The 26,040-nt window shown below is 39.3% G+C and overlaps 1 protein-coding gene across 1 annotated transcript in view; it reads left to right on the top strand.

The window, feature by feature from the left end:
* The window catches only part of DIP2B (disco interacting protein 2 homolog B), a 624,447-nt gene that overhangs the window by 437,982 nt on the left and 160,425 nt on the right, over positions 1 to 26,040 (top strand). The window contains 2 exon segments of the mRNA XM_053708237.1: positions 19,504 to 19,640; positions 21,519 to 21,599. Coding sequence (XP_053564212.1) covers positions 19,504 to 19,640; positions 21,519 to 21,599 — 218 coding nt within the window.

Here is a 26,040-nt window from a genome sequence, read left to right as displayed (position 1 = left end):
CCTCTGGCTATGAAAGAAGTATCTCGAATTTTGGTTTGGGCGGAATCCAGCTCCTGTCTAATCTCTGCGGTTTATATCCCAGGTATGGACAATTGGAAAGCGGATTATCTCAGTCGCCAAACGTTGCATCCGGGCGAATGGTCTCTTCACCCAGAGGTATTTCTTCAGATTGTTCAAATGTGGGAACTTCCAGAAATAGATCTGATGGCTTCTCATCTAAACAAGAAACTTCCCAGGTATCTGTCCAGATCCCGGGATCCTCAGGCGGAGGCAGTGGATGCATTTTCACTTCCTTGGAAGTATCATCCTGCCTATATCTTTCCGCCTCTAGTTCTTCTTCCAAGAGTAATCTCCAAGATTCTGAAGGAATGCTCGTTTGTTCTGCTGGTAGCTCCGGCATGGCCTCACAGGTTTTGGTATGAGGATCTTGTCCGGATGGCCTCTTGCCAACCGTGGACTCTTCCGTTAAGACCAGACCTTTTGTCTCAAGGTCCTTTTTTCCATCAGGATCTGAAATCCTTAAATTTAAAGGTATGGAGATTGAACGCTTGATTCTTGGTCAAAGAGGTTTCTCTGACTCTGTGATTAATACTATGTTACAGGCTCGTAAATCTGTATCCAGAGAGATATATTATAGAGTCTGGAAGACTTATATTTCTTGGTGTCTTTCTCATCATTTTTCTTGGCATTCTTTTAGAATACCGAGAATATTACAATTTCTTCAGGATGGTTTAGATAAGGGTTTGTCCGCAAGTTCCTTGAAAGGTCAAATCTCTGCTCTTTCTGTTCTTTTTCACAGAAAGATTGCTATTCTTCCTGATATTCATTGTTTTGTACAAGCTTTGGTTCGTATAAAGCCTGTCATTAAGTCAATTTCTCCTCCTTGGAGTTTGAATTTGGTTCTGGGGGCTCTTCAAGCTCCTCCATTTGAACCTATGCATTCATTGGATATTAAATTACTTTCTTGGAAAGTTTTGTTTCTTTTTGGCCATCTCTTCTGCCAGAAGAGTTTCTGAATTATCTGCTCTTTCTTGTGAGTCTCCTTTTCTGATTTTTCATCAGGATAAGGCGGTGTTGCGAACTTCTTTTGAATTTTTACCTAAGTTGTGAATTCCAACAACATTAGTAGAGACATTGTGGTTCCTTCATTATGTCCTAATCCTAAGAATTCTAAGGAGAAATCGTTGCATTCTTTGGATGTTATTAGAGCTTTGAAATATTATGTTGAAGCTATTAAGTCTTTCCGAAAGACTTCTGGTTTATTTGTTATCTTTTCCGGTTTTAGAAAGGCCAGAAAACTTCTGCCATTTCTTTGGCATCTTGGTTGAAATCTTTATTTCATCTTGCCTATTTTGAGTCGGGTAAGACTCCGCCTCATAGGATTACAGCTCATTCTACTAGGTCAGTTTCTACTTCCTGGGCGTTTAGGAATGAAGCTTCGGTTGATCAGATTTGCAAAGTGGCAACTTGGTTCTCTTTGCATACTTTTACCAAATTCTACCATTTTGTTGTATTTTCTTCTTCTGAAGCAGTTTTTGGTAGAAAAGTACTTCAGGCAGCGGTTTCAGTTTGAATCTTCTGCTTATGTTTTTCATTAAACTTTATTTTGGGTGTGGATTATTTTCAGCAGGAATTGGCTGTCTTTATTTTATCCCTCCCTCTCTAGTGACTCTTGTGTGGAAAGATCCACATCTTGGGTAGTCATTATCCCATACGTCACTAGCTCATGGACTCTTGCTAATTACATGAAAGAAAACATAATTTATGTAAGAACTTACCTGATAAATTCATTTCTTTCATATTAGCAAGAGTCCATGAGGCCCGCCCTTTTTTGTGGTGGTTATGATTTTTTTGTATAAAGCACAATTATTCCAATTCCTTATTTTATATGCTTTCGCACTTTTTTCTTATCACCCCACTTCTTGGCTATTCGTTAAACTGAATTGTGGGTGTGGTGAGGGGTGTATTTATAGGCATTTTAAGGTTTGGGAAACTTTGCCCCTCCTGGTAGGAATGTATATCCCATACGTCACTAGCTCATGGACTCTTGCTAATATGAAAGAAATGAATTTATCAGGTAAGTTCTTACATAAATTATGTTTTTGCTTTATATGTTATTTCTTTCATGTAATTAGCAAGAGTCCATGAGCTAGTGACGTATGGGATATACATTCCTACCAGGAGGGGCAAAGTTTCCCAAACCTCAAAATGCCTATAAATACACCCCTCACCACACCCACAATTCAGTTTTACAAACTTTGCCTCCGATGGAGGTGGTGAAGTAAGTTTGTGCTAGATTCTAAGTTGATATGCGCTCCGCAGCAAGTTGGAGCCCGGTTTTCCTCTCAGCGTGCAGTGAATGTCAGAGGGATGTGAGGAGAGTATTGCCTATTTGAATGCAGTGATCTCCTTCTACGGGGTCTATTTCATAGGTTCTCTGTTATCGGTCGTAGAGATTCATCTCTTACCTCCCTTTTCAGATCGACGATATACTCTTATATATACCATTACCTCTGCTGATTCTCGTTTCAGTAATGGTTTGGCTTTCTACAAACATGTAGATGAGTGTCCTGGGGTAAGTAAATCTTATTTTCTGTGACACTCTAAGCTATGGTTGGGCACTTTGTTTATAAAGTTCTAAATATATGTATTCAAACATTTATTTGCCTTGACTCAGAATGTTCAACTTTCCTTATTTTCAGACAGTCAGTTTCATATTTGGGATAATGCATTTGATTTAATCATTTTTTCTTACCTTCAAAAATTTGACTCTTCCCTGTGGGCTGTTAGGCTCGCGGGGGCTGAAAATGCTTCATTTTATTGCGTCATTCTTGGCGCAGACTTTTTTGGCGCAAAAAATTTGTTTCCGTTTCCGGCGTCATACGTGTCGCCGGAAGTTGCGTCATTTTTTTGACGTTATTTTGCGCCAAAAATGTCGGCGTTCCGGATGTGGCGTCATTTTGGCGCCAAAAAGCATTTAGGCGCCAAATAATGTGGGCGTCTTATTGGCGCGAAAAATATGGGCGTCGCTTTTGTCTCCACATTATTTAAGTCTCATTTTTCATTGCTTCTGGTTGCTAGAAGCTTGTTCTTTGGCATTTTTTCCCATTCCTGAAACTGTCATTTAAGGAATTTGATCAATTTTGCTTTATATATATGTTGTTTTTTCTCTTACATATTGCAAGATGTCTCACGTTGCATCTGAGTCAGAAGATACTACAGGAAAATCGCTGTCTAGTGCTGGATCTACCAAAGCTAAGTGTATCTGCTGTAAACTTTTGGTAGCTATTCCTCCAGCTGTTGTTTGTATTGATTGTCATGACAAACTTGTTAAAGCAGATAATATTTCCTTTAGTAAAGTACCATTGCCTGTTGCAGTTCCTTCAACATCTAAGGTGCAGAATGTTCCTGATAATATAAGAGATTTTGTTTCTGAATCCATAAAGAAGGCTATGTCTGTTATTTCTCCTTCTAGTAAACGTAAAAAATCTTTTAAAACTTCTCTCCCTACAGATGAATTTTTAAATGAACATCATCATTCTGATTCTGATGACTCTTCTGGTTCAGAGGATTCTGTCTCAGAGGTTGATGCTGATAAATCTTCATATTTATTTAAAATGGAATTTATTCGTTCTTTACTTAAAGAAGTACTAATTGCTTTAGAAATAGAGGATTCTGGTCCTCTTGATACTAATTCTAAACGTTTGGATAAGGTATTTAAAGCTCCTGTGGTTATTCCAGAAGTTTTTCCTGTTCCTAATGCTATTTCTGCAGTAATTTCCAAAGAATGGGATAAATTGGGTAATTCATTTACTCCTTCTAAACGTTTTAAGCGATTATATCCTGTGCCGTCTGACAGATTAGAATTTTGGGACAAAATCCCTAAAGTTGATGGGGCTATTTCTACCCTTGCTAAACGTACTACTATTCCTACGTCAGATGGTACTTCGTTTAAGGATCCTTTAGATAGGAAAATTGAATCCTTTCTAAGAAAAGCTTATCTGTGTTCAGGTAATCTTCTTAGACCTGCTATATCTTTGGCTGATGTTGCTGCAGCTTCAACTTTCTGGTTGGAAACTTTAGCGCAACAAGTAACACATCATGATTCTCATGATATTATTATTCTTCTACAGCATGCTAATAATTTTATCTGTGATGCCATTTTTGATATTATCAGAGTTGATGTCAGGTTTATGTCTCTAGCTATTTTAGCTAGAAGAGCTCTATGGCTTAAAACTTGGAATGCTGATATGGCTTCTAAATCAACTTTACTTTCCATTTCTTTCCAGGGTAACAAATTATTTGGTTCTCAGTTGGATTCCATTATTTCAACTGTTACTGGTGGGAAAGGAACTTTTTTACCACAGGATAAAAAATCTAAAGGTAAAAGCAGGGCTAATAATCGTTTTCGTTCCTTTCGTTTCAACAAAGAACAAAAGCCTGATCCTTCATCCTCAGGAGCAGTTTCAGTTTGGAAACCATCTCCAGTCTGGAATAAATCCAAGCCAGCTAGAAAGGCAAAGCCTGCTTCTAAGTCCACATGAAGGTGCGGCCCTCATTCCAGCTCAGCTGGTAGGGGGCAGGTTACGTTTTTTCAAGGAAATTTGGATCAATTCTGTTCACAATCTTTGGATTCAGAGCATTGTTTCAGAAGGGTACAGAATTGGTTTCAAGATGAGACCTCCTGCAAAGAGATTTTTTCTTTCCCGTGTCCCAGTAAATCCAGTAAAAGCTCAAGCATTTCTGAAATGTGTTTCAGATCTAGAGTTGACTGGAGTAATTATGCCAGTTCCAGGACAGGGGATGGGGTTTTATTCAAATCTCTTCATTGTACCAAAGAAGGAGAATTCCTTCAGACCAGTTCTGGATCTAAAAATATTGAATCGTTATGTAAGGATACCAACATTCAAAATGGTAACTGTAAGGACTATCTTGCCTTTTGTTCAGCAAGGGAATTATATGTCCACAATAGATTTACAGGATGCATATCTGCATATTCCGATTCATCCAGATCATTATCAGTTCCTGAGATTCTCTTTTCTGGACAAGCATTACCAGTTTGTGGCTCTGCTGTTTGGCCTAGCTACAGCTCCAAGAATTTTTACAAAGGTTCTCGGTGCCCTTCTGTCTGTAATCAGAGAACAGGGTATTGTGGTATTTCCTTATTTGGACGATATCTTGGTACTTGCTCAGTCTTTACATTTAGCAGAATCTCATACGAATCGACTTGTGTTGTTTCTTCAAGATCATGGTTGGAGGATCAATTTACCAAAAAGTTCTTTGATTCCTCAGACAAGGGTAACCTTTCTGGGTTTCCAGATGGATTCAGTGTCCATGACTCTGTCTTTAACAGACAAGAGACGTCTAAAATTGATTGCAGCTTGTCGAAACCTTCAGTCACAATCATTCCCTTCGGTAGCCTTATGCATGGAAATTCTAGGTCTTATGACTGCTGCATCGGACGCGATCCCCTTTGCTCGTTTTCACATGCGACCTCTTCAGCTCTGTATGCTGAAGCAATGGTGCAAGGATTACACGAAGATATCTCAATTAATATCTTTAAAACCGATTGTTCAACACTCTCTAACATGGTGGACAGATCACCATCGTTTAATTCAGGGGGCTTCTTTTGTGCTTCCGACCTGGACTGTAATTTCAACAGATGCAAGTCTCACAGGTTGGGGAGCTGTGTGGGGATCTCTGACGGCACAAGGAGTTTGGGAATCTCAGGAGGTGAGATTACCGATCAATATTTTGGAACTCCGTGCAATTTTCAGAGCTCTTCAGTTTTGGCCTCTTCTGAAGAGAGAATCGTTCATTTGTTTTCAGACAGACAATGTCACAACTGTGGCATACATCAATCATCAAGGAGGGACTCACAGTCCTCTGGCTATGAAAGAAGTATCTCGAATTTTGGTTTGGGCGGAATCCAGCTCCTGTCTAATCTCTGCGGTTCATATCCCAGGTATAGACAATTGGGAAGCGGATTATCTCAGTCGCCAAACGTTGCATCCGGGCGAATGGTCTCTTCACCCAGAGGTATTTCTTCAGATTGTTCAAATGTGGGAACTTCCAGAAATAGATCTGATGGCGTCCCATCTAAACAAGAAACTTCCCAGGTATCTGTCCAGATCCCGGGATCCTCAGGCGGAGGCAGTGGATGCATTATCACTTCCTTGGAAGTATCATCCTGCCTATATCTTTCCGCCTCTAGTTCTTCTTCCAAGAGTAATCTCCAAGATTCTGAAGGAATGCTCGTTTGTTCTGCTGGTAGCTCCGGCATGGCCTCACAGGTTTTGGTATGCGGATCTTGTCCGGATGGCCTCTTGCCAACCGTGGACTCTTCCGTTAAGACCAGACCTTCTGTCACAAGGTCCTTTTTTCCATCAGGATCTGAAATCCTTAAATTTAAAGGTATGGAGATTGAACGCTTGATTCTTGGTCAAAGAGGTTTCTCTGACTCTGGGATTAATACTATGTTACAGGCTCGTAAATCTGTATCTCGAGAGATATATTATAGAGTCTGGAAGACTTATATTTCTTGGTGTCTTTCTCATCATTTTTCTTGGCATTCTTTTAGAATACCGAGAATTTTACAGTTTCTTCAGGATGGTTTAGATAAGGGTTTGTCCGCAAGTTCTTTGAAAGGACAAATCTCTGCTCTTTCTGTTCTTTTTCACAGAAAGATTGCTATTCTTCCTGATATTCATTGTTTTGTACAAGCTTTGGTTCGTATAAAACCTGTTATTAAGTCAATTTCTCCTCCTTGGAGTTTGAATTTGGTTCTGGGAGCTCTTCAAGCTCCTCCGTTTGAACCTATGCATTCATTGGACATTAAATTACTTTCTTGGAAAGTTTTGTTCCTTTTGGCCATCTCTTCTGCCAGAAGAGTTTCTGAATTATCTGCTCTTTCTTGTGAGTCTCCTTTTCTGATTTTTCATCAGGATAAGGCGGTGTTGCGAACTTCTTTTGAATTTTTACCTAAAGTTGTGAATTCCAACAACATTAGTAGAGAAATTGTGGTTCCTTCATTATGTCCTAATCCTAAGAATTCTAAGGAGAAATCGTTGCATTCTTTGGATGTTGTTAGAGCTTTGAAATATTATGTTGAAGCTACGAAATCTTTCCGTAAGACTTCTAGTTTATTTGTTATCTTTTCCGGTTCTAGAAAAGGCCAGAAAGCTTCTGCCATTTCTTTGGCATCTTGGTTGAAATCTTTAATTCATCTTGCCTATGTTGAGTCGGGTAAAACTCTGCCTCAAAGAATTACAGCTCATTCTACTAGGTCAGTTTCTACTTCCTGGGCGTTTAGGAATGAAGCTTCGGTTGACCAGATTTGCAAAGCAGCAACTTGGTCCTCTTTGCATACTTTTACTAAATTCTACCATTTTGATGTATTTTCTTCTTCTGAAGCAGTTTTTGGTAGAAAAGTACTTCAGGCAGCTGTTTCAGTTTGAATCTTCTGCTTATGTTTTTCGTTAAACTTTATTTTTGGGTGTGGATTATTTTCAGCAGGAATTGGCTGTCTTTATTTTATCCCTCCCTCTCTAGTGACTCTTGTGTGGAAAGATCCACATCTTGGGTAGTCATTATCCCATACGTCACTAGCTCATGGACTCTTGCTAATTACATGAAAGAAAACATAATTTATGTAAGAACTTACCTGATAAATTCATTTCTTTCATATTAGCAAGAGTCCATGAGGCCCGCCCTTTTTTTGTGGTGGTTATGATTTTTGTATAAAGCACAATTATTCCAATTCCTTATTTTATATGCTTTCGCACTTTTTTATCACCCCACTTCTTGGCTATTCGTTAAACTGAATTGTGGGTGTGGTGAGGGGTGTATTTATAGGCATTTTGAGGTTTGGGAAACTTTGCCCCTCCTGGTAGGAATGTATATCCCATACGTCACTAGCTCATGGACTCTTGCTAATATGAAAGAAATGAATTTTTCAGGTAAGTTCTTACATAAATTATGTTTTTTTCTCTTACATTTGCAAGATGTTTCAATCTGATCCTGTCTCAGAAACCACTGTTGGAACCCTGCTGCCTGATAACAGTTCTACCAAAGCTAAGTGCATTTGTTGTAAATTTCTGGAGATTATATCTCCAGCTGTGGTATGTAATAGTTGTCATGATCAGTAATAGTACTATGCCTGTTGTTCCTTCAACATCTAATGTACAAGATATACTTCTGAATATAAAAGATTTTATTGCTGATGCGATTGAGAAGGCTTTGTCTGCCATCCCGCCTTCTAATAAATGTAAAAGGTCTTTTAAAACTTCTCATAAAGTTGATGAAATTTCTAATGACCGACAACATACTGAATTATCCTCATCTGATGAGGATCTATCTGATTCAGAAGATCCTTCCTCAGATATTGACACTGACAAATCTATTTATTTATTTAAAATGGAGTATATTCGTTCCTTGTTAAAAGAGGTGTTGATTACATTGGATATTGAAGAAACTAGTCCTCTTGATATTAAAACTAGTAAACCTACTGTGGTTACTCCAGAGGTTTTTCCAGTTCCTGATGCTATTTCTGATATGATTTCTAAGGAATGGAATAGGCCTGGTACTTCTTTTATTCCTTCTTCAAGGTTTAAAAAATCGTATCCTTTGCCAGCAGTTAGATTGGAGTTTTGGGAAAAGATCCCCAAAGTTAATGGGGCTATTTCTACTCTTGCTAAACATACTACTATTCCTATGGAAGATAGTACTTCTTGTAAAGACCCTTTAGATAGGAAACTTTAATCTTATCTAAGGAAAGCTTATTTATATTCAGGTCATCTCCTCAGGCCTGCCATTTCTATGGCTGATGTTGCAGCTGCATCAACTTTTTGATTGGAAAGTTTAGCGCAACAGGAACCGGATCCTGATTTGTCTAGCATTGTTATTCGCTTGCTTCAACATGCTAATCATTTTATTTGTGATGCCATTTTTTATATCATCAAAATTGATGTTAAATCTATGTCTTTAGCTATTTTAGCTAGAAGAGCTTTGTGGCTTAAATATTGGAATGCTGACATGGTATCTAAGTCTAGATTACTATCTATTTCTTTCCAAGGTAATAAGTTATTTGGTTCTCAGTTGGATTAGATTATTTCAACTGTCTCTGGGGGGAAGGGAGTTTTTTTGCCTCAGGATAAAAACCTAAGGGTAAATCTAAAGCTTCTAACCACTTTCGTTCCTTTCGACAAAATAAGGAACAGAAACCTAATCCTTCCTCCAAAGAATCTGGTTCCAATTGGAAACCTTCTTCAAGTTGGAGTAAATCCAAACCGTTTAAGAAACCAAAGCCAGCCCCCAAGTGTGCATGAAGGTGCGGCCCTCATTCCAGCTCAGCTGGTAGGGGGCAGATTACGATTCTTCCAAAACATTTGGGCAGATTCTGTCCAAAATCTTTGGTTTCAGAGTATTGTCTCTCAAGGGTACCAAATAGGATTCAGAGTAAGACCTCCTGTGAGAAGGTTTTTTTCTCTCACGCATCCCAGTAAATCCAGTAAAGGCTCAAGCTTTTCTGAAGTGTGTTTCAGACCTGGAGCTTTCAGGGGTAATCATATCAGTTCCGTTTAAGGAACAGGGTCTGGGGTTTTATTCAAATCTATTCATTGTCCCAAAGAAAGAAAATTCTTTCAGGCCGGTTCTGGATCTAAAAATTTTGAATCGTTATTTAGTGCCAACTTTCAAAATGGTGACTCTAAGGACTATTCTGCCTTTTGTTCAGCAAGGGCATTATATGTCCACAATAGACTTACAGGATGCTTATCTTCATATTCCGATTCATCCAGACCATTATCAGTTTCTGAGATTCTCTTTTCTAGACAAGCATTACCAATTTGTCGCTCTTCCGTTTGGCCTAACGATAGCTCCAAGAATACTTTAGAAGGTTCTCGGTGCCCTAGTCTCTGTAATCAGAGAACGAGGTATTGCGGTATTTCCTTATTTGGACGATATCTTGGTACTAGCTCAGTCTTTACATTCTGCAGGATCTCACACATCAACTAGTGTTTTCTTCAAAGACATGTTTGGAGGATCAATTTACCAAAAATTTCTTTGATTCCTCAGACAAGAGTCACTTTGCTCGTTTTCATATGAGACCTCTCCAGCGTAGTATACTGAACCAATGGTGCAGGGATTATACAAAGATATCACAATTAATATCCTTAAATCCCAATGTTCAACTCTCTCTTACTTGGTGGTTAGATTACCATTGTATAGTTCAAGGGGCCTCTTTTGTTCGTCCAACCTGGACTGTGATCACAACAGATGCAAGTCTTTCAGGTTGGAGAGCTGTCTGGGGATCTCTGACAGCACAAGGGGTTTGGAAACCTCAAGAGGCGAGGTTACCAATCATTATTTTGGAACTCCGTGCGATTTTCAGGGCTCTTCAGATTTGGCCTCTGTTGAAGAGAGAACCGTTAATTTGTTTTCAGACAGACAATATCACAACTGTGGCATATGTCAATCATCAGGGTGGGACTCGCAGTCCCCAAGCCATGAAAGAAGTGTCTTGGATACTTGTTTGGGTGGAATCCAGCTCCTGTCTAATTTCTGCGGTTCATATCCCAGGTATAGACAATTGGGAAGCGGTTATCTCAACCGTCAGACTTTACATCCGGGGGAGTGGTCGCTCCATCCAGATGTGTTTTCTCAGATTGTTCAGATATGGGGTCTTCCAGAAATAGATCTGATAGCTTTTCATCTAAACAAGAAACTTCCCAGGTACCTGTCCAGGTCCAGGGATCCTCAGGCGGAAGCAGTGGATGCGTTAGCAGTTCTTTGGTGTTACCAACCTGCTTATATCTTCTCACCTCTAGTTCTTCTTCCAAAAGTGATTTCCAAAATCATCATGGAACAATCGTTTGTGTTGCTGGTAGCTCCAGCATGGCCTCACAGGTTTTGGTATGCGGATCTTGTTTGGATGTCCAGCTGCCAACCTTGGCCACTTCCATTAAGGCTAGACCTTTTGTCTCAAGGTCCATTTTTCCATCAGGATCTCAAATCATTAAATTTGAAGGTATGGCAATTGAACGCCTAGTGCTTAGTCATAGAGGTTTCTCTGACTCAGTGATTAATACTATGTTACAGGCTCGTAAATCTGTTTCTAGGAAGATTTATTATCAAGTTTGGAAGACTTATATTTCACGATGGTGTTCTCATAAATTCTCCTGGCATTCTTTTAGAATTCCTAGAATTTTACAGTTTCTTCAGGATGGTTTGGATAAAGGTTTGTCTGCAAGTTCCTTAAAGGGACAAATCTCTGCTCTTTCTATTTTATTTCACAGAAAGGTTGCTAAGCTTCCTGATATGCACTGTTTTGTACAGGCTTTGGTCCATATCAAGCCTTTCATTAAATCAATCTCTCCTCCTTGAAATCTTAATTTGGTTTTGAAGGCCTTACAGGCTCCTCCTTTTGAGCCTATGCATTCTTTGGACATTAAACTACTTTCTTGGAAATTGATGTTCCTTTTGGCCATCTGCTAGAAGAGTTTCTGAATTATCTGCTCTTTCTTGTGAATCTCCTTTTCTTATTTTGCATCAGGATAAGGCAGTTTTGTGGACTTCATTTAAATTCTTACCTAAGGTTGTGAATTCTAACAACATTAATAGAGAAATTGTTATCCCTTCTTTGTGTCCTAATCCTAAGAATTCTTTAGAGAAATCCTTGCATTCTTTGGATGTGGTAAGAGCTTTGAAATATTATGTTGAAGCTACTAAAGATTTCAGGAAGACTTCTAGTCTATGTGTTATCTTTTCTGGTTCTAGGAAAGGTCAGAAGGCTTCTGCCATTTCATTGGCATCTTGGTTAAAGCTATTGATTCATCAGGTTTATTTGGAGTCGGGTCAGGCCCCGCCTCAGAGAATTACAACTCATTCTCCTAGATCCGTCATGGGCTTTTAAGAATGAAGCTTCAGTTAATCAGATTTGCAAAGCAGCAACTTGGTCTTCTTTGCATACATTTACTTAATTCTACCATTTTGATGTATTTGCTTCTTCGGAAGCAGTTTTTGGTAGAAAAGTTCTTCGGTCAGCTTTTTCAGTTTGATTCCTCTGCTTACGTTTTAAGTTTTTTTCTTTCATTTGTGAGAAAAACTTATATTTTTGTTTGTGTATTTCATTTTCTCAGTGGAAAATGGCTGCTTTTATTTTATCCCACCCTCTCTAGTGACTCTTGTGTGGAGTTCCACATCTTGGGTATTTCTATCCCATACGTCACTAGCTCATGGACTCTTGCCAATTACATGAAATAAAACATAATTTATTTAAGAACTTACCTGATAAATTCATTTCTTTCATATTGGCATGAGTCCATGAGACCCACCCTTTTTATGGTGGTTATGATTTTTTTTGTATAAAGCACAATTATTTCCAAATTCTTTTGTTGATGCTTTTTACTCCTTTCTTTTTCACCCCACTACTTGGCTATTCGTTAAACTGAATTGTTGGTGTGGTGAGGGATGTATTTATATGCATTTTGAGGTTTGGGAAACTTTGCCTCTCCTGGTAGGATTGCATATCCCATATGTCACTAGCTCATGGACTCTTGCCAATATGAAAGAAATGAATTTATCAAGTAAGTTCTTACATAAATTATGTTTTTTGTCTCTTATGGAGGGTAGTACTCTTCTTTATGGGACAGAAGTTTTGATTAGTCCTGTCAGTCTCTCAGTGTGGGCTTGGATGAAAGTTAGAGTTTGGAGATGCAGGGAGAGTCTTTCTGTGAAACCATCCCGACTCAGATTAACAGCTCCTCAATCAGCGTTGTCGAACTTCGCTCCACTGCCTGCTTTCTTCTCTCAAGTCCATGGTAGAGTCTATGCTACTATCCGTAGCACTTGAAAGGCCGTGTTCCTGTTCCAGGGAGTAGATTCCGGTAATATCGTTTCATTTTACTTTATTCATCAATGTACTGTAATGTGAATGTGTTCCAGAGAGGCTACCACCGTGCGAGTCTATCTTATCATAAGGGTCTCAGTGAGTCTCTTGTAGTATCTTGGAATCGAGGGTTAATATCATCTGAGGGGGGGGTTTGAACAGTGGGGTTTATAATCATGTTTGTTATGTGATTCAACCTGCTTATGTGTGATGTTTATAGACTTGTGGTTTGGAACATTGAGGCCTTTGGAAGTGACGTGGCCTTTTTGGTTGGGCCCAATTTTTTTGGCCTTTACGATTCACCTTGTGTTCGGGCGTGGTTACGTTCCGTTTTCCATTTCCGCATTCCCGACCATGTGGCAAAGGAAATTGTTTAGTCCGCAGGGGTCTGGTCATAGCCATTGGGGGTGTCAGGTGCCGTTTTTGTTTTTACTACTTTAGGCCATATTTATATATCCTCTATCCAGTTATGGAGGATTCTGATGCTGAGACTGTGCTAATTTCATATTTAGTTACGGAGGATACTGAGACTATCTTGATTTGAGATTCTGTGTCCGGTGACCAATCCGTATTGGCCTTGTTGACACATATCAACCAGTTTTGTTCTGTATGCCATTTCAGAGCGCCTTGTTCCTCGGGCTCGGGGAATCAATAGACTGCTGAGCCATCCGCCTCTGTGGGTCCTGTCCTCAGAGGGGCAAGTTCCCTACCAATTCATACTTCTACACATGAGGGTAACCCAGTTTCTGATGCCTCCATGCAGGGTGCCGTGTTCCTCCCGGAGGTTGCAGCACGTTTTCGCTTCCACATAATGTTGGTGATTGTTAGTCTGCAGAGTCCAGACGTTTATTTGAGAATGTGCTTGTGCCCTATTGTCCCGGGCCTTCCGCCTTGGGGAGGGCCTCTACAGTTCCCCGCGGGTGTTACTGTCCCCAAGTGTTGTGCCGTTCGTTACAGGATTGCGCACCTTCGCATATTGCTCAGACTTGTTTTTCAGTTATTGCATGACCCTAGATACAGGGATTTTCAGTCTGCTAATTTGAATGATGCACCTCATTAGACATGAAGATGAAGTAATCTCCTTATTGTCATTTTTTTGAGATCTTTTCCAGTTTTTGAAAGATGGGGCTCTGTTCTGCTGGTCCTGCGGGTAGGCCTGTGTCTTTTTGGGCGTTAACCTCCGGGTTGCCTTATATTTTATTTAGATCCGATGGGATGTCTTTTATTTGTTTTTGTTTCCTTCAGGAACCTTCTGGGATTGATACTCTTTATTACTTCTTCGGAAGTTGTTTTGGACATGTTAGTCCTATGTTAAAAATGTCTGTTTTCTGTTTTTTCCCCTATGAGGGAGAATTTATGCAGCTTGCCGGTTAGGACCCTAGGTGCAGGCTGGTCCTGTCGGGTTTGTTCGGTCTTGCGGCTGTTCAGACACGCGGCGCTGTACTGCTCAGCTGGTTCGGTAGAAGTGCCGAGTGCTCAGGTTCTCATTGTTTTTCATGTTCAACTTAGCATTCAAGGGAACCTGTGGGTCTGTGAGGTGGGTAGGATTGTTTCAGTCCTTATAGCCTTCAATCAGATGGCCGGGCAGGGGAGTTTTTCCACTGTGTCACTCTATATGGCATCTGATTTAATCAGAACTTAGCCTCCCCCATGTGGTGGAGGGCTTAGCACCCCTTACTGCAGTTGAGCGGTTTGGCCTTTATTTTTAGGCCTCTGGATTTGTCCTTTTGGGCTTGATCCAACAGCTTGTACAAGCTGTCTAGCATGCGAAAGGTTTGCAGTTTGAAACCAGTTGCAGCTTTTGACACCTTGCAGGTGTACGTGTAAGCTGTTTATAGTGTATCTAGATGCAGCTCTTATTCTTTGATGTGCACTGTCTGTCTGAGTTATAAGAGACCTTCTTCCATTGTTTCCGGGTGAGTTGGATCTCCTTTTAGGGATCTGTGTTTCTGGGTGATGCATGTTCCCTGCGGGGACCTTGTTTAGCTTGGGGTTTTCCGGAGCTGGGTAGGCTTAGTGCCTTTCTCTTCCTTGTGTCCTCTGCTTGTGCGGAGGTGATAGAGAGACTAGTCCTGCTAGTAGGATCTTTTTGACCTTGAGGTATCCCTTGGTTGTCCTGAGGCTTTGAGAAGTATCTTCAAACGACTTCTAGCCTTGCTCCTTGGAGCGTTGGACCTTAGCTAGGGATTGTTCCTTCCTTTGGCGGGGCTCTCAAGTTCCTGCTATCCGGATTCTCTGAATATGCATCCATATCCCTTGTGTCTGGCTTTTTGGCCAGTTGGGGTATTTAGTTCTAGGGTAAGGTTTGCCTGAACTATTAGGTGCCCGGGCCTGTTTTTCTCCCTGAGACTTCCAGTTGCTGAAGCTTCGATTGGCCTTTTTCCTGACCCAGTTTTGGGTGGTTTTAGAATCTTGGATCTCAGGGCTGTTCGAGGTGTTCCATGTTAGTGGAACCTGGGCTAAGTCCTTGCTTCATCTACCTGACCTGGTATTTTTTACTCTGCCACAGAGTATCCCATGTCATCTGGTGGTTAGCTGTGTGGCTTGCACCTCAAGGGTTGTTGGTTCATATCCAGCTGCTGGCGCTGGATGTCCATTTTCTGGTGCTTTTCAGCTTGCCAGTGTTCCCGTGGATTCCCTGCTCTGCAGGTGAATGGGTTGGCTGTGCCTCTGCTTGACAGGCTACTTGTATGGGGTCCTTTTCTAGGACATCTGTGTTGGGAATTTATCTTCCCATTAGCCGGTGGCTTCGGGCCTTGATGACAGTTTTTGCCCTTCCGGCATCATCCCTTTTCTTTAACGGATATTTTCCTCCCTATGGAGACAGAGTCCTTGCTTGGGGCTTCTCCTGGAGGGAGGTGGCAAGGTTGGGATTGGTTCCCCCTGGGGTCTTGCTGGCCCCAAGTCAGACTTTTTGGGCCTTTATTTTGATAGATCCTTAGGTCTATGGCCTTGTTGTCTGTTTTCAGAGTCGGGTTGTGCTTGTGCTCTGTGGGGATGGCTGTGCTATCCTTACACTAGTTCTTGTACCTGTTTTCGGGTTTTTTTGTTCCCCTGTCTTGGATCCCTGAGGCTGGGTTGGTCCAGCTGGGTGTGGGTCTGCAGGTCAGGATGGCTGAGCGGTATAGGGCGCTGCGTTTGAGTCGCAGTCTCCTCTGGATGTGTGAGCTTTGTTGAGTCTATCCTGTTAGCTCAGTCTGCTAGGGTATAGATTTTCCTTTCAACTTGCTCCATTGTTTTCAGGAGAGGGTTTACTCTTCCTTTTGGTTCTGAGGGTATCCCGTCCTTCACGGGGGGCCTCGATTGAGGTTTTGTGTTCCCTTTTTTAGGGACCTGTGTGTAGGTCAGGTGACTTAGGTTGCCTGGAGCGTGCCCTCTGTCCGGGGGTTTCTTTTGCGGTCTGTTTCTTGCTTGACTGCTTCTTCTTCCTCCTCGCAAGTACCCTTTGTCAGCCTGTTATGGACTCTGTGTTCTCAAACTTGTTTTTTTTTCACCTGGGTGTATTGCACACTTTTTCATGGTCGAGTGCTTTGATCTTCTATGGACAGACACTGGGAGGACTTTGCTTCTTCAGTTGCATTTTGTGCTTGCAGGATGTTGGAGAGACGTCTGTTCTGTCTCAGTGTCCTTGGGGCTTTTCCTTAAAAGTTTTTCTCGGCTTCGGATGAAGCTGGGTTTTTATTGGGTAGAGGTTCAGGCCTGGTGCCCTCAGTATGGGCCGCCTATTGTACCCTCCCATCTTGGCATTCAGTGTCCTCTATAGCTTGGGTATTGTTTTTCCAAAAGTAATGAATGCAGCTGTGGACGCTTTCCATTTAAGAAGAAAAAAATAAATTATTTTTACCTTATAATTTCCTTTTCTTCTGATGGAAAGAGTCCACAGCACACCACTCGTAATTTTATGTGGGGCATCCTTATATTTTTCTGGCACCTTTCACCCTGATATTTCTTCTACTGTTCCTTGTTCCTCGGCAGAATGACTGGGGGTTGAGGGGAGTGGGAGGAGTATTTAAGCCTTTGGCTGGGGTGTCTTTGCCTCCTCCTGGTGGCCAGGTTCTTATTTCCCAAAAGTAATGAATGCAGCTGTGGACTCTTTCCATCTGAAGAAAAGAAAATTATCAGGGAAGCATAATTTATGTTTTTAAAGATGGGATTTCTTTTAATGTTTTTATATGTTGTAAAATATGGAAATTCAAAGACAAAAATATTTTCTTCAATTATTGATCATATTTAAAGGAACGTGAAACCGTTTGCAATTGTAATAAAAAATGGATAATTATGCATAATACATTTTTTTATTTATTTTGCCCCTTTTCTTGTAATTACTACACAATCATTTTGAAATCACATTGTGTTTTAAGTTCATTTTGCAGAATTAAAAGAAGAACAAAATCTACTAAATTCCTGGCTTTATACATCATAAAAATTCTCAGCTTAAACTCTACCGCCGTCTGTTTATGCTAAATGAACAGGCGAATAATGAGATGTTTTTTTAATTCATGAAGCCAGAAATTTCCATGATCTTTAAAGTTTTTAATAACATATCTTTTTGTGTTTACATCATAAATAACAAACACACACTAAACACAATACAGGTAGCCCTCAGTTTATGCCGGGGTTAGGTTCCAGAAGGAATGGTTGTAAATCGAAACCCAGTTTATAATGTAAGTCAATGGGAAGTGAGGGAGATAGGTTCCAGGACCCTCTCAAAATTGTCATAAGTAACACCTAATACATTATTTTTAAAGCTTGGAAATGAAGACTTTAAATGCTAAACAGCATTATAAACCTAATAAAATAATCACACAACATAGAATATATAATTAAACTAAGTTAAATGAACAAAAACATTTGCTAAATAGCATTATAAACCTAATAAAATAATCACACAATACAGACTTCACTTACATTTTTCTGCAAACAGTTCTTTTTATGCATTCCAATCTGGACTGATTTATAGACAGTAAGATCTTGTTCCTTTGAAATCTGCTCGATAGCTCTAGTTAAACTGATTAATTTCAGCTTGCTTGATTTTGCTGCAACACAAGCGAACAGCTCCACCTACTGGCTATTTTAATAAATGCACTGCTTCTCAATGCTTTTCAATAGCAGTCACATGCCTGGAAAAAAAGGTTGTTATTCTGAAACGGTGTAAATGGAACCGTTGTAAAACGAGGGCCACCTGTACATTTTAATTATAGTGTGATTATTTTCTGCTTCATATTTTCCTCATTTTTTTCATAAATTATTTTATATAGCGTCGTAATGTGTTTTTTTTCTGTTTTTTTTTTTCTTTTTTTAAGCATGAAGCTGATCAGACTATACATGATTTAAGGGAAAACTTAATGTAGTTAATATTTCCTGCACACGTTTCACATTCATGTAGCAATGAGAACACTTTCCTGCACAGTTCCATAAAATTATTGACTAAAAATGTTCTTTCATGATTTAGATAGACCATACAATTTTAAACAACAAATTTACTTCTATTATCAATTTTTCTTCGTTCTCTTTGTATTTTTTGTTGAAAAAGCAGGGAGGTAAGCTCAGGAGTGTACACGTGTCTGGAGCACTATATGGCAGCAGTTTTGCAAAAATGTTATCCCTTTGCAAGAGCACTAGATAGCAGCACTATTTACTGTCATGTAACGCTCCAAATACCTACCTAGGTATCTCTTCAACAAAGAAAATTTGACAATAGAAGTAAATTGGACATTTTTGTTAAAATTGTATGCTCTGTCACAAAAGAAAATGTAGGGTTTCATATTATTTATAAAATATTTTACCAGGAAGGATACATTGAGATTTCTCTCATTTTCAAGTATGTCCTGGGTCCACAAAACATTGCATTGATACAATAGGGTACAATAAAATACAAAAACAATAATAATACATAATATATGCAAACATTAACATAGAACAGGTAGGAAATATATAATCAACCATAACTGGTGCATTCTGTTTTGAGATCTGTAGAGAGGGATCTAATAAAGGATTTTAGACTTGGGGAAGGTTTTAAAGTGTACGGGAGGTTGTTCTATAATTGTGTTGCTCTGTAAGAAAAGGAGGATCGAGCTGCTTTCTTTTTGTATGGAGGCAAGCTAAATAATGTGCTGGTACTGGATCGGAGGTTATAGGAGGTGGGAATAGCCGGGGAGAGCATTCTGCTCAGGTAGGGTGGGAGCTTCTCAGAAAAGCTCTTAAACACAAGGCAGGAAAGATGGAGGGTGCGTCTGGATTCCAGCGATAGCCAGTTTAGTTCTTTTAGCATGTCACAATGGTGGGTCCTGTAGTTACATTGTAGCACAAAGCGGCAGAACGAGTTATACAGTGTATTAAGTTTATTAAGGTAAGTTTGCGGTGCAGGTGCGTATACTACATCTCCATAATCAATGATTGGCATCAGCATTTGCTGTACAATCTTTTCCTTTACTGTAGGGCTGAGGCAGGATTTGTTTCTGCACAGGGCACCTAGTTTTGGATAGAGTTTAGATGCAAGTTTTTAAGGAGTATACAAATGTATCCTAAAATGAAATTTAGCTCAAGTGGAATGTGACTGTACAAATACACGTTAAGCAAAATGTTAAAATGGATCCAAATATGATCTTTATTTTCAGGTGTGATGTGTATTGTGAAAACAGATGGTTTACCACAGCTATGCAAAACAGATGAGATCGGAGAAATATGCGTGAGCTGCAGAGGTGGCGGTGTAGCATATTATGGGTTAACTGGAGTGACAAAAAACACTTTTGAGGTATTTGATGTTGAGAATAATATATGGTATAAACTTTGTTTTATGCTGTGACTAAAATTGTAGAATCCAGTTATGATGTAGATAATATTAGCCTGTTATTTACTTTAATGTACCTGCTAGAAGTAGATATGTTCATGAATGCAAGGGGTATCACTTAAAGCGATGGTAAACTAACTAATCAAATACCATATTTGTAATATTTGCCATTAAAAAAGTATGTGTACTTTTTTTTTTTTAATCTATCTGTGAAAAGGGTTAAATCCATTCCTATAGTAATGTTTCTATTACAATGTTATGCTAGCCCGCTGGGATGAAGTTTTTTTTAATGGCATTTCTACTGAGCATCCAATCATTGTGTGTGTCGCATGACACTCTTTTTTCAGCCCTTTGAAAGCCCTTAGGAAGCCTATGTAGAGAGTGGATGGGACTGTTACCTATGTCACAGCCCTGTCAAAAGAGTAAATGAAGAGGGGCAGAGGAACGGAAGATACCAAGTAGAATTATTAATCTTGTGTTATAAAATATATATACACTTCAAAAAAAAAAAAAAAGAATTATGTGGTTTTGCTTGTACACTAATATTTTTTTCATTGCAATATTCTTAAGGCCTGACATTTACCATCACTTTAAGTAATGCATAAAGGAACATGAATTAACAATTTAGGGAATTTTTTTTTTTTCTTAAGGATTATGAAAAGGATACACATTTAAAGAGCAACGCTTAAAATATTTAATGTTGATTTAAGACTAGACTCAGGATTAAAGGGATAGTAAAAAATAAAAATGTTATTGTTTAAAAAGATATATAATCCCTTTATTTACCATTCCCCAGTTTTGTATAAACATCACGGTTATATTAATATACTTTTTACCTCTGTAATTACTTCGGCTAACTGCCTCCTTATCTCAGATCTTTTGACAGACTTGCATCTCAGGCAATTAGTGCTGACTCTTAAAGTGAAGGTCAATTTTGACGAATTAGTGCCCGGTTTTAATAATCCTATTAAAAACAAGGTCACTTTAATTCATCAAAATTGACATTTCAAGCGTTTTCTTCAAAAACTTACCTTTTAATCCTGAAAGCTGCTCCATCGATTGCCCCGGCCGTCGGAAGCCAAAATGACAAATCCGGCTTCCTCCAATCACGGTGTTCTCCCCGGGGGGGATCATGGCCTGAGGGAATGCCGTGATTGGATGATGCCGGATTTGTCATTTTGGACCCGCAAAGAGGACTTGCGGCGGGCAGAGAAAGCGCTGCTGCGGCTCTCAGGATTAAAAGGTAGATTTTTGAAGAAAACGCTTGAAATGTCAATTTTGATGAATTAAAGTGCCCTTGTTTTTAATAGGATTATTAAAAAACCAGGCACTAATTCGTCAAAATTGACCTTCACTTTAAATAACTTCACGTGCATGAGCACAATATTATCTATTTGAAACACATGAACTAATGCCCTCGAGCTGTTAAAAACTGTCAAATGCAGAGGCGGCCTTCAAGGGCTTAGAAATTAGCATATGAGCCTACCTAGGTTTAGCTTTCAACTAAGAATTGCAAGAGAACTTTTGATGAAATTTGATGATAAAAGAAATTAGAAAGTTGTTTAAAATGACATGCCCATTCTGAATCATGAAAGTTTAACTTGGACTCTACTATCCCTTTAAGTGGGTATAAAGGTGGCTTAGTTGCTGTTTTGCAGCTAAGAACAAAACGTTTGTTTTGATTACAAGTTTTTATGGGATTTTGTGCACTGACCAGTCAAGATAATAGTTATTCCCCTCATATAAAAAAGTTGAGACACATCACTACTTGTCTGAATTAGAAATGAATAGTTTTCTTCAAGAATATAGTGCCAGTTTTACAGTTTGTCTTGCTTATTCTAGGTCATGCCAGTGAATGCATCTGGGGCTCCTGTTGGGGACACTCCTTTCACCAGAACTGGTTTATTAGGATTTGTAGGTCCTGTAAGTATTAGACCGATTTGGTATGTTTCCTTTTGTTAATCGGCGCCTTTTTTTATTTGCTTCCCACTTTCTTGGATTCATTTACCTGTAACGTTTTTTTTTTCATCAAAACTTGTAACAGTATATTACAAATAAGTATTCATAGAAATTATTTTAATCTTTAAAATATTATCTAGAGATTTCACATTTAACTCAAATGTTCCTCTAAAATACGTTTTTTATTGAAGCTTTTTACAGTGAGATTCTCACTATGCATGTTTGTGAATAATTGATCACTGTTTGATAAAGACAATTCCTACATCATTGCTGATAGAGAGGGACATTTAAAACTAAAACTATGTTAAAGTCAGGATTATCCAGTTTTCAGAAATAAAAACTAATATATGTTAAAATGACTTCAATTAGATGCAAAGAGAAAAATGACCATAGTATCTCTTTAATGCAGCAGTTATACACTTGGTTGAACATGAAGTACAGATTCTCTATATGTAGAATATCTTTTAGTGTTGCACTGGGCAATTAGTACAGTATTATAAGCAGTGTACACACTTATCCTGGCTTCCCTACTGACTTAGCAACCAGGTAGATATTGTTTATTTTGCAGCAGTGCCCATGCAAGTCACAAAGAAATGTACTGTTAAAGTTAACAAACACATGCTTAACCCTGGCAGCCGCTTTTGCTGTGGCTTTTAAACCAGGCCTCTGAGGAAATATAACTACAGATCCCGGAACCGGTGATCTCATAGAGGAGCGCTCAGTATGAAACTACACAAAATACGGTATAATCAACAATTGATTCAACATGTGCACTAAGCAGATAGTGAAAAAGTTCTTGTATTAAACCAACTTGTTTTAAGTTAACTTGTCCAATGGTAGATGATTCCACAATTGTCAGTGTATCAGGAATTTTCAAACTGTGATGTCAATACGGATAAGGCTGCTCCTCTTGACCCGGTGCAAGGAAACTCTACAAGATTAAAAACAAAAGAGGGTGCCTCATAGTGTGGTATGTCTTTAGTAATAAAGTGTTGTAATGGATGTAATGGTCAAAAATGCTTACCAGAACTAATGGCACTGTACTATGACCAGTGCTAACAAACGGACTGACACTTTCAGCGGCCAGTACACTGGTCCCGGATCTCCCACACAGGATCGGATCTTCAGAGCAATGTCTCAGAGTGAGAGAACAGACCAGCAGTTAACACTGATTGGTAAAGTTTCAAAATAGAAAGAAAAATAAGAACATCATCGATATCGACAAAACAGTGTATGCATTCATTCATCAGATTTGTCATTTCATTCATCAGATTTTGTGATTTTTTATTCTTTATGAATAATTGCCAATCTTTTTAAGAAAAATACATATATACATTTATTTTTTCAGATTTTCTTTTTTCAAATGTTCTGTTTATTTTAGTTTAATATGAGTACGTAGATTGACACAGATTAACCATGCTATAAAGTTCACATTTGTATCTTTTATCCTGTGGGTTTTAATAATTGCGAACCTTTTCACCTGAAGTACCTGTGCATTTGTGTCAGCTATGCCCATTGGTTACCTTCAGGTCCGACAACTTCCTTTTTTTACCTGTATTTAAATGTATTGATTACCATGTATTGCATCCGCTTTTTTTCACCTGATGAAACGACCAGTTTGTGGTCGAGAAACGCGTTGTGATTGTAATAAAGCGTTGCCTTTTAATTTTTAAAATTATTGAAGTTGTCAGCCGATTTTTTACTTACACCGGTGATCTCCGGCGTCTATCCTGAGGCACTGCTTGTGTTGTGAATTATTCCCGAGAAATACTCCTGGGCACAGACACACTTGCCGTTGCTAGCACTACACTGCTGGTCTGTTCTCTCACTCTGAGACATTGCTCTGAAGATCCGATCCTGTGTGGGAGATCCGGGACCAGTGTACTGGCCGCTGAAAGTGTCAGTCCGTTCGTTAGCACTGGTCATAGTACAGTGCCATTAGTTCAGGTAAGCATTTTTGACCATTACATCCACTTTATTACTAAGGACATACCACACTATGAGGCACCCTCTTTTGTTTTTAATCTCTGAGGAAATATGTGGTAGCAGGCACCTTTGTGCTTTCTGGATAATCAAGGGGTTAAATCACTGCTGCGTTTTGATGCTGGCAATGAACAAGTTTAAATCACTATTATGTTTATATTGTACAAACACCTATACCTGCACCTCTAACCTTAAAGAATACAATTTTTCACATGTAGCATCACTTATCAGTGTGAGTCTTTTTGGGGCAGGATGGATTATACATTAGCAATGTAATTCTCAGAGCAGTTTTTTTTTTAAGAGGACTATCTTGGATATGTGCATTTTTTTTATCAGGGAGGGAGATAGTTACAGAATTGATGCCTTATTCATTTTAATTTGTCTATAATGTTAACAAATGGCCATGAACAGGGGGGTTTGACAGTGCATTTGCAAGTGGAACTTTCTTTCCAATGACAGGTCTCTTGTGCCACTTAGTTACAAAGGGTTTTATTTATGGGTTGTTTTGCTGCACAACTCCAGACATATCCCCAAGCTGAGGGTGGTGGTATTTGTCTACGTGTGCAGACTTCCCAATATCTTCTTTCTGGACATCTTTCTTTCCTAAGATATGGTGAGTCCATGGAATCTTCAATTACTAGTGGGAATATTTCTCCTGACCAGCAGGAGGCGGCAAAGAGCAACACAGCAAAAACTGTTAAATACCACTCCCCTTACCCACAATCCCCAGTCATTCTCTTTGCCTGTAGTAGTTGCAAGGAGGTGGTTAAGTTAGGTGTCTGTAAGATTCTACAATCAAGAGTTTATTTTCAAAGCAGGACAAGATGTTCCAATCCTTGCTAAGGGTTTAGCCGTAGTCCATTTCAGTCTCTTCAGTAGAGCATTGGTGGCTTTTAAGCATTTGGGAACTTGTGGGGTATAATCCCTTCTGTGCCTCCCAATTTGATTGATTGCTGCCCTTTTCAGAAAGCCTGTTTAAGTTTGCACAGTCTTTTAATTTCTTTTACAAAGATACGACGAGTCCACGGATTTCATCCTTGTGTGATTTATCCTCCTGCTAACAGGAAGTGGCAAAGAGCACCACAGCAGAGCTGTATATATAGCTCCTCCCTTCCCTCCACCTTCAGTCATTCTCTTTGCCTGTGTTAGTGAAAGGAAGAGGTAAAGTGAGGTGTTTAGTTTAGATTCTTCAATCAAGAATTTTATGTTTTAAATGGTGCCGATGTGTACTATTTTCTTAAAGAGCAGCTTCAAGTAGCCTTTTAAGACTGTGGGGACTGGTGGATTTTTGTCTCCACTGTGCCTCCCAGAAGGGTGCTTTATTTCTGTACAAAGTCTTAGAATCACTTAACTAAGACTTTTTTCTTCACAGGACCTCAGGAGGATATGAAAAAGCACCTCTTGACACTGTGAAGACTCAGCATAAAGGTAAGACAGTTCTTTTATTCTTAAGAAGACAGAATCAGATGGACTGTGTTTTACTTCTGCTGGGGAATGGTATGTAAATACAGTAAAGACTGAACCAGACATTCTAGAAATTTTGATCTAGAAGTGCTGGTGTACTTATGCAAAATATCATAAGACCTAGTGTTCTGCTTTAAGTTTATTAGGGGAGAATCTGGGGAATTTTGTGTATGGGCTTGCTGGACATTCAGACATGTTTGCCTTTGAAGCGCCAGGGACTTGTGTGGGGGTTTTATGTTGAGACACTCTGTATAGATACATAGGAATTCCGGATAGACAAGTTTTATATTATTTTGTTTATTCCGGAGTGCATACGTGTTATTTTTCCAGAGGTTGCCGGGTTCAGGATGCATGTTATTTTTTACGCCCATGAGGGGCGGAGCTAGTCTTCACGCATTTTCACAGCGCAGTCAGTTTGTGTAGCGTAATCGTCTACTACCTATAGCCTGCTCTTCTGGATTCGTATTTAACAGTTTTCTGTTCCGGTCTCAGGTGCAGGTAGGAGCCGCAGCAGAGCTGCGGCAGGAGTGACAAGGTTTTTTTTAAAATAAAAATCGGAAAGACATTTTTTATTTTTTATAAGGGTCTTTATAGTCTATGCCTTTTTATTGTGGATACCAATTCATAGATTCTCGGTGTTGAAGGAAGGTTTATTTATAAGAAACTTCTCCTATATATATATATATATATAAAAAAGAAAAAAAAAGGGGGGTTTTATAGTACTTTTAGTCTTAAAGATACAGTACTCAATACTTTATTCTGATGGATGACCCTAGTACATGCCTCATGTGTTTACATGCCATTGTGGAACCCCCTGTTACACTTTGTCCCTTATGTATATCTAGGGCATTAGAGTGTAAGGATCAAATTTTTGTATCTGATGATACTAATGATTGTAATCAGGATGATGAGGTTCAGGGTACTTCTCAACTTGTGTCTCAGCCCATAACGCCCACAC

This window comes from Bombina bombina, chromosome 3, assembly GCF_027579735.1.
Source record: "Bombina bombina isolate aBomBom1 chromosome 3, aBomBom1.pri, whole genome shotgun sequence".
Taxonomy (NCBI): domain Eukaryota; kingdom Metazoa; phylum Chordata; class Amphibia; order Anura; family Bombinatoridae; genus Bombina; species Bombina bombina.
This window is presented reverse-complemented; position numbering and strand designations above follow the sequence as displayed.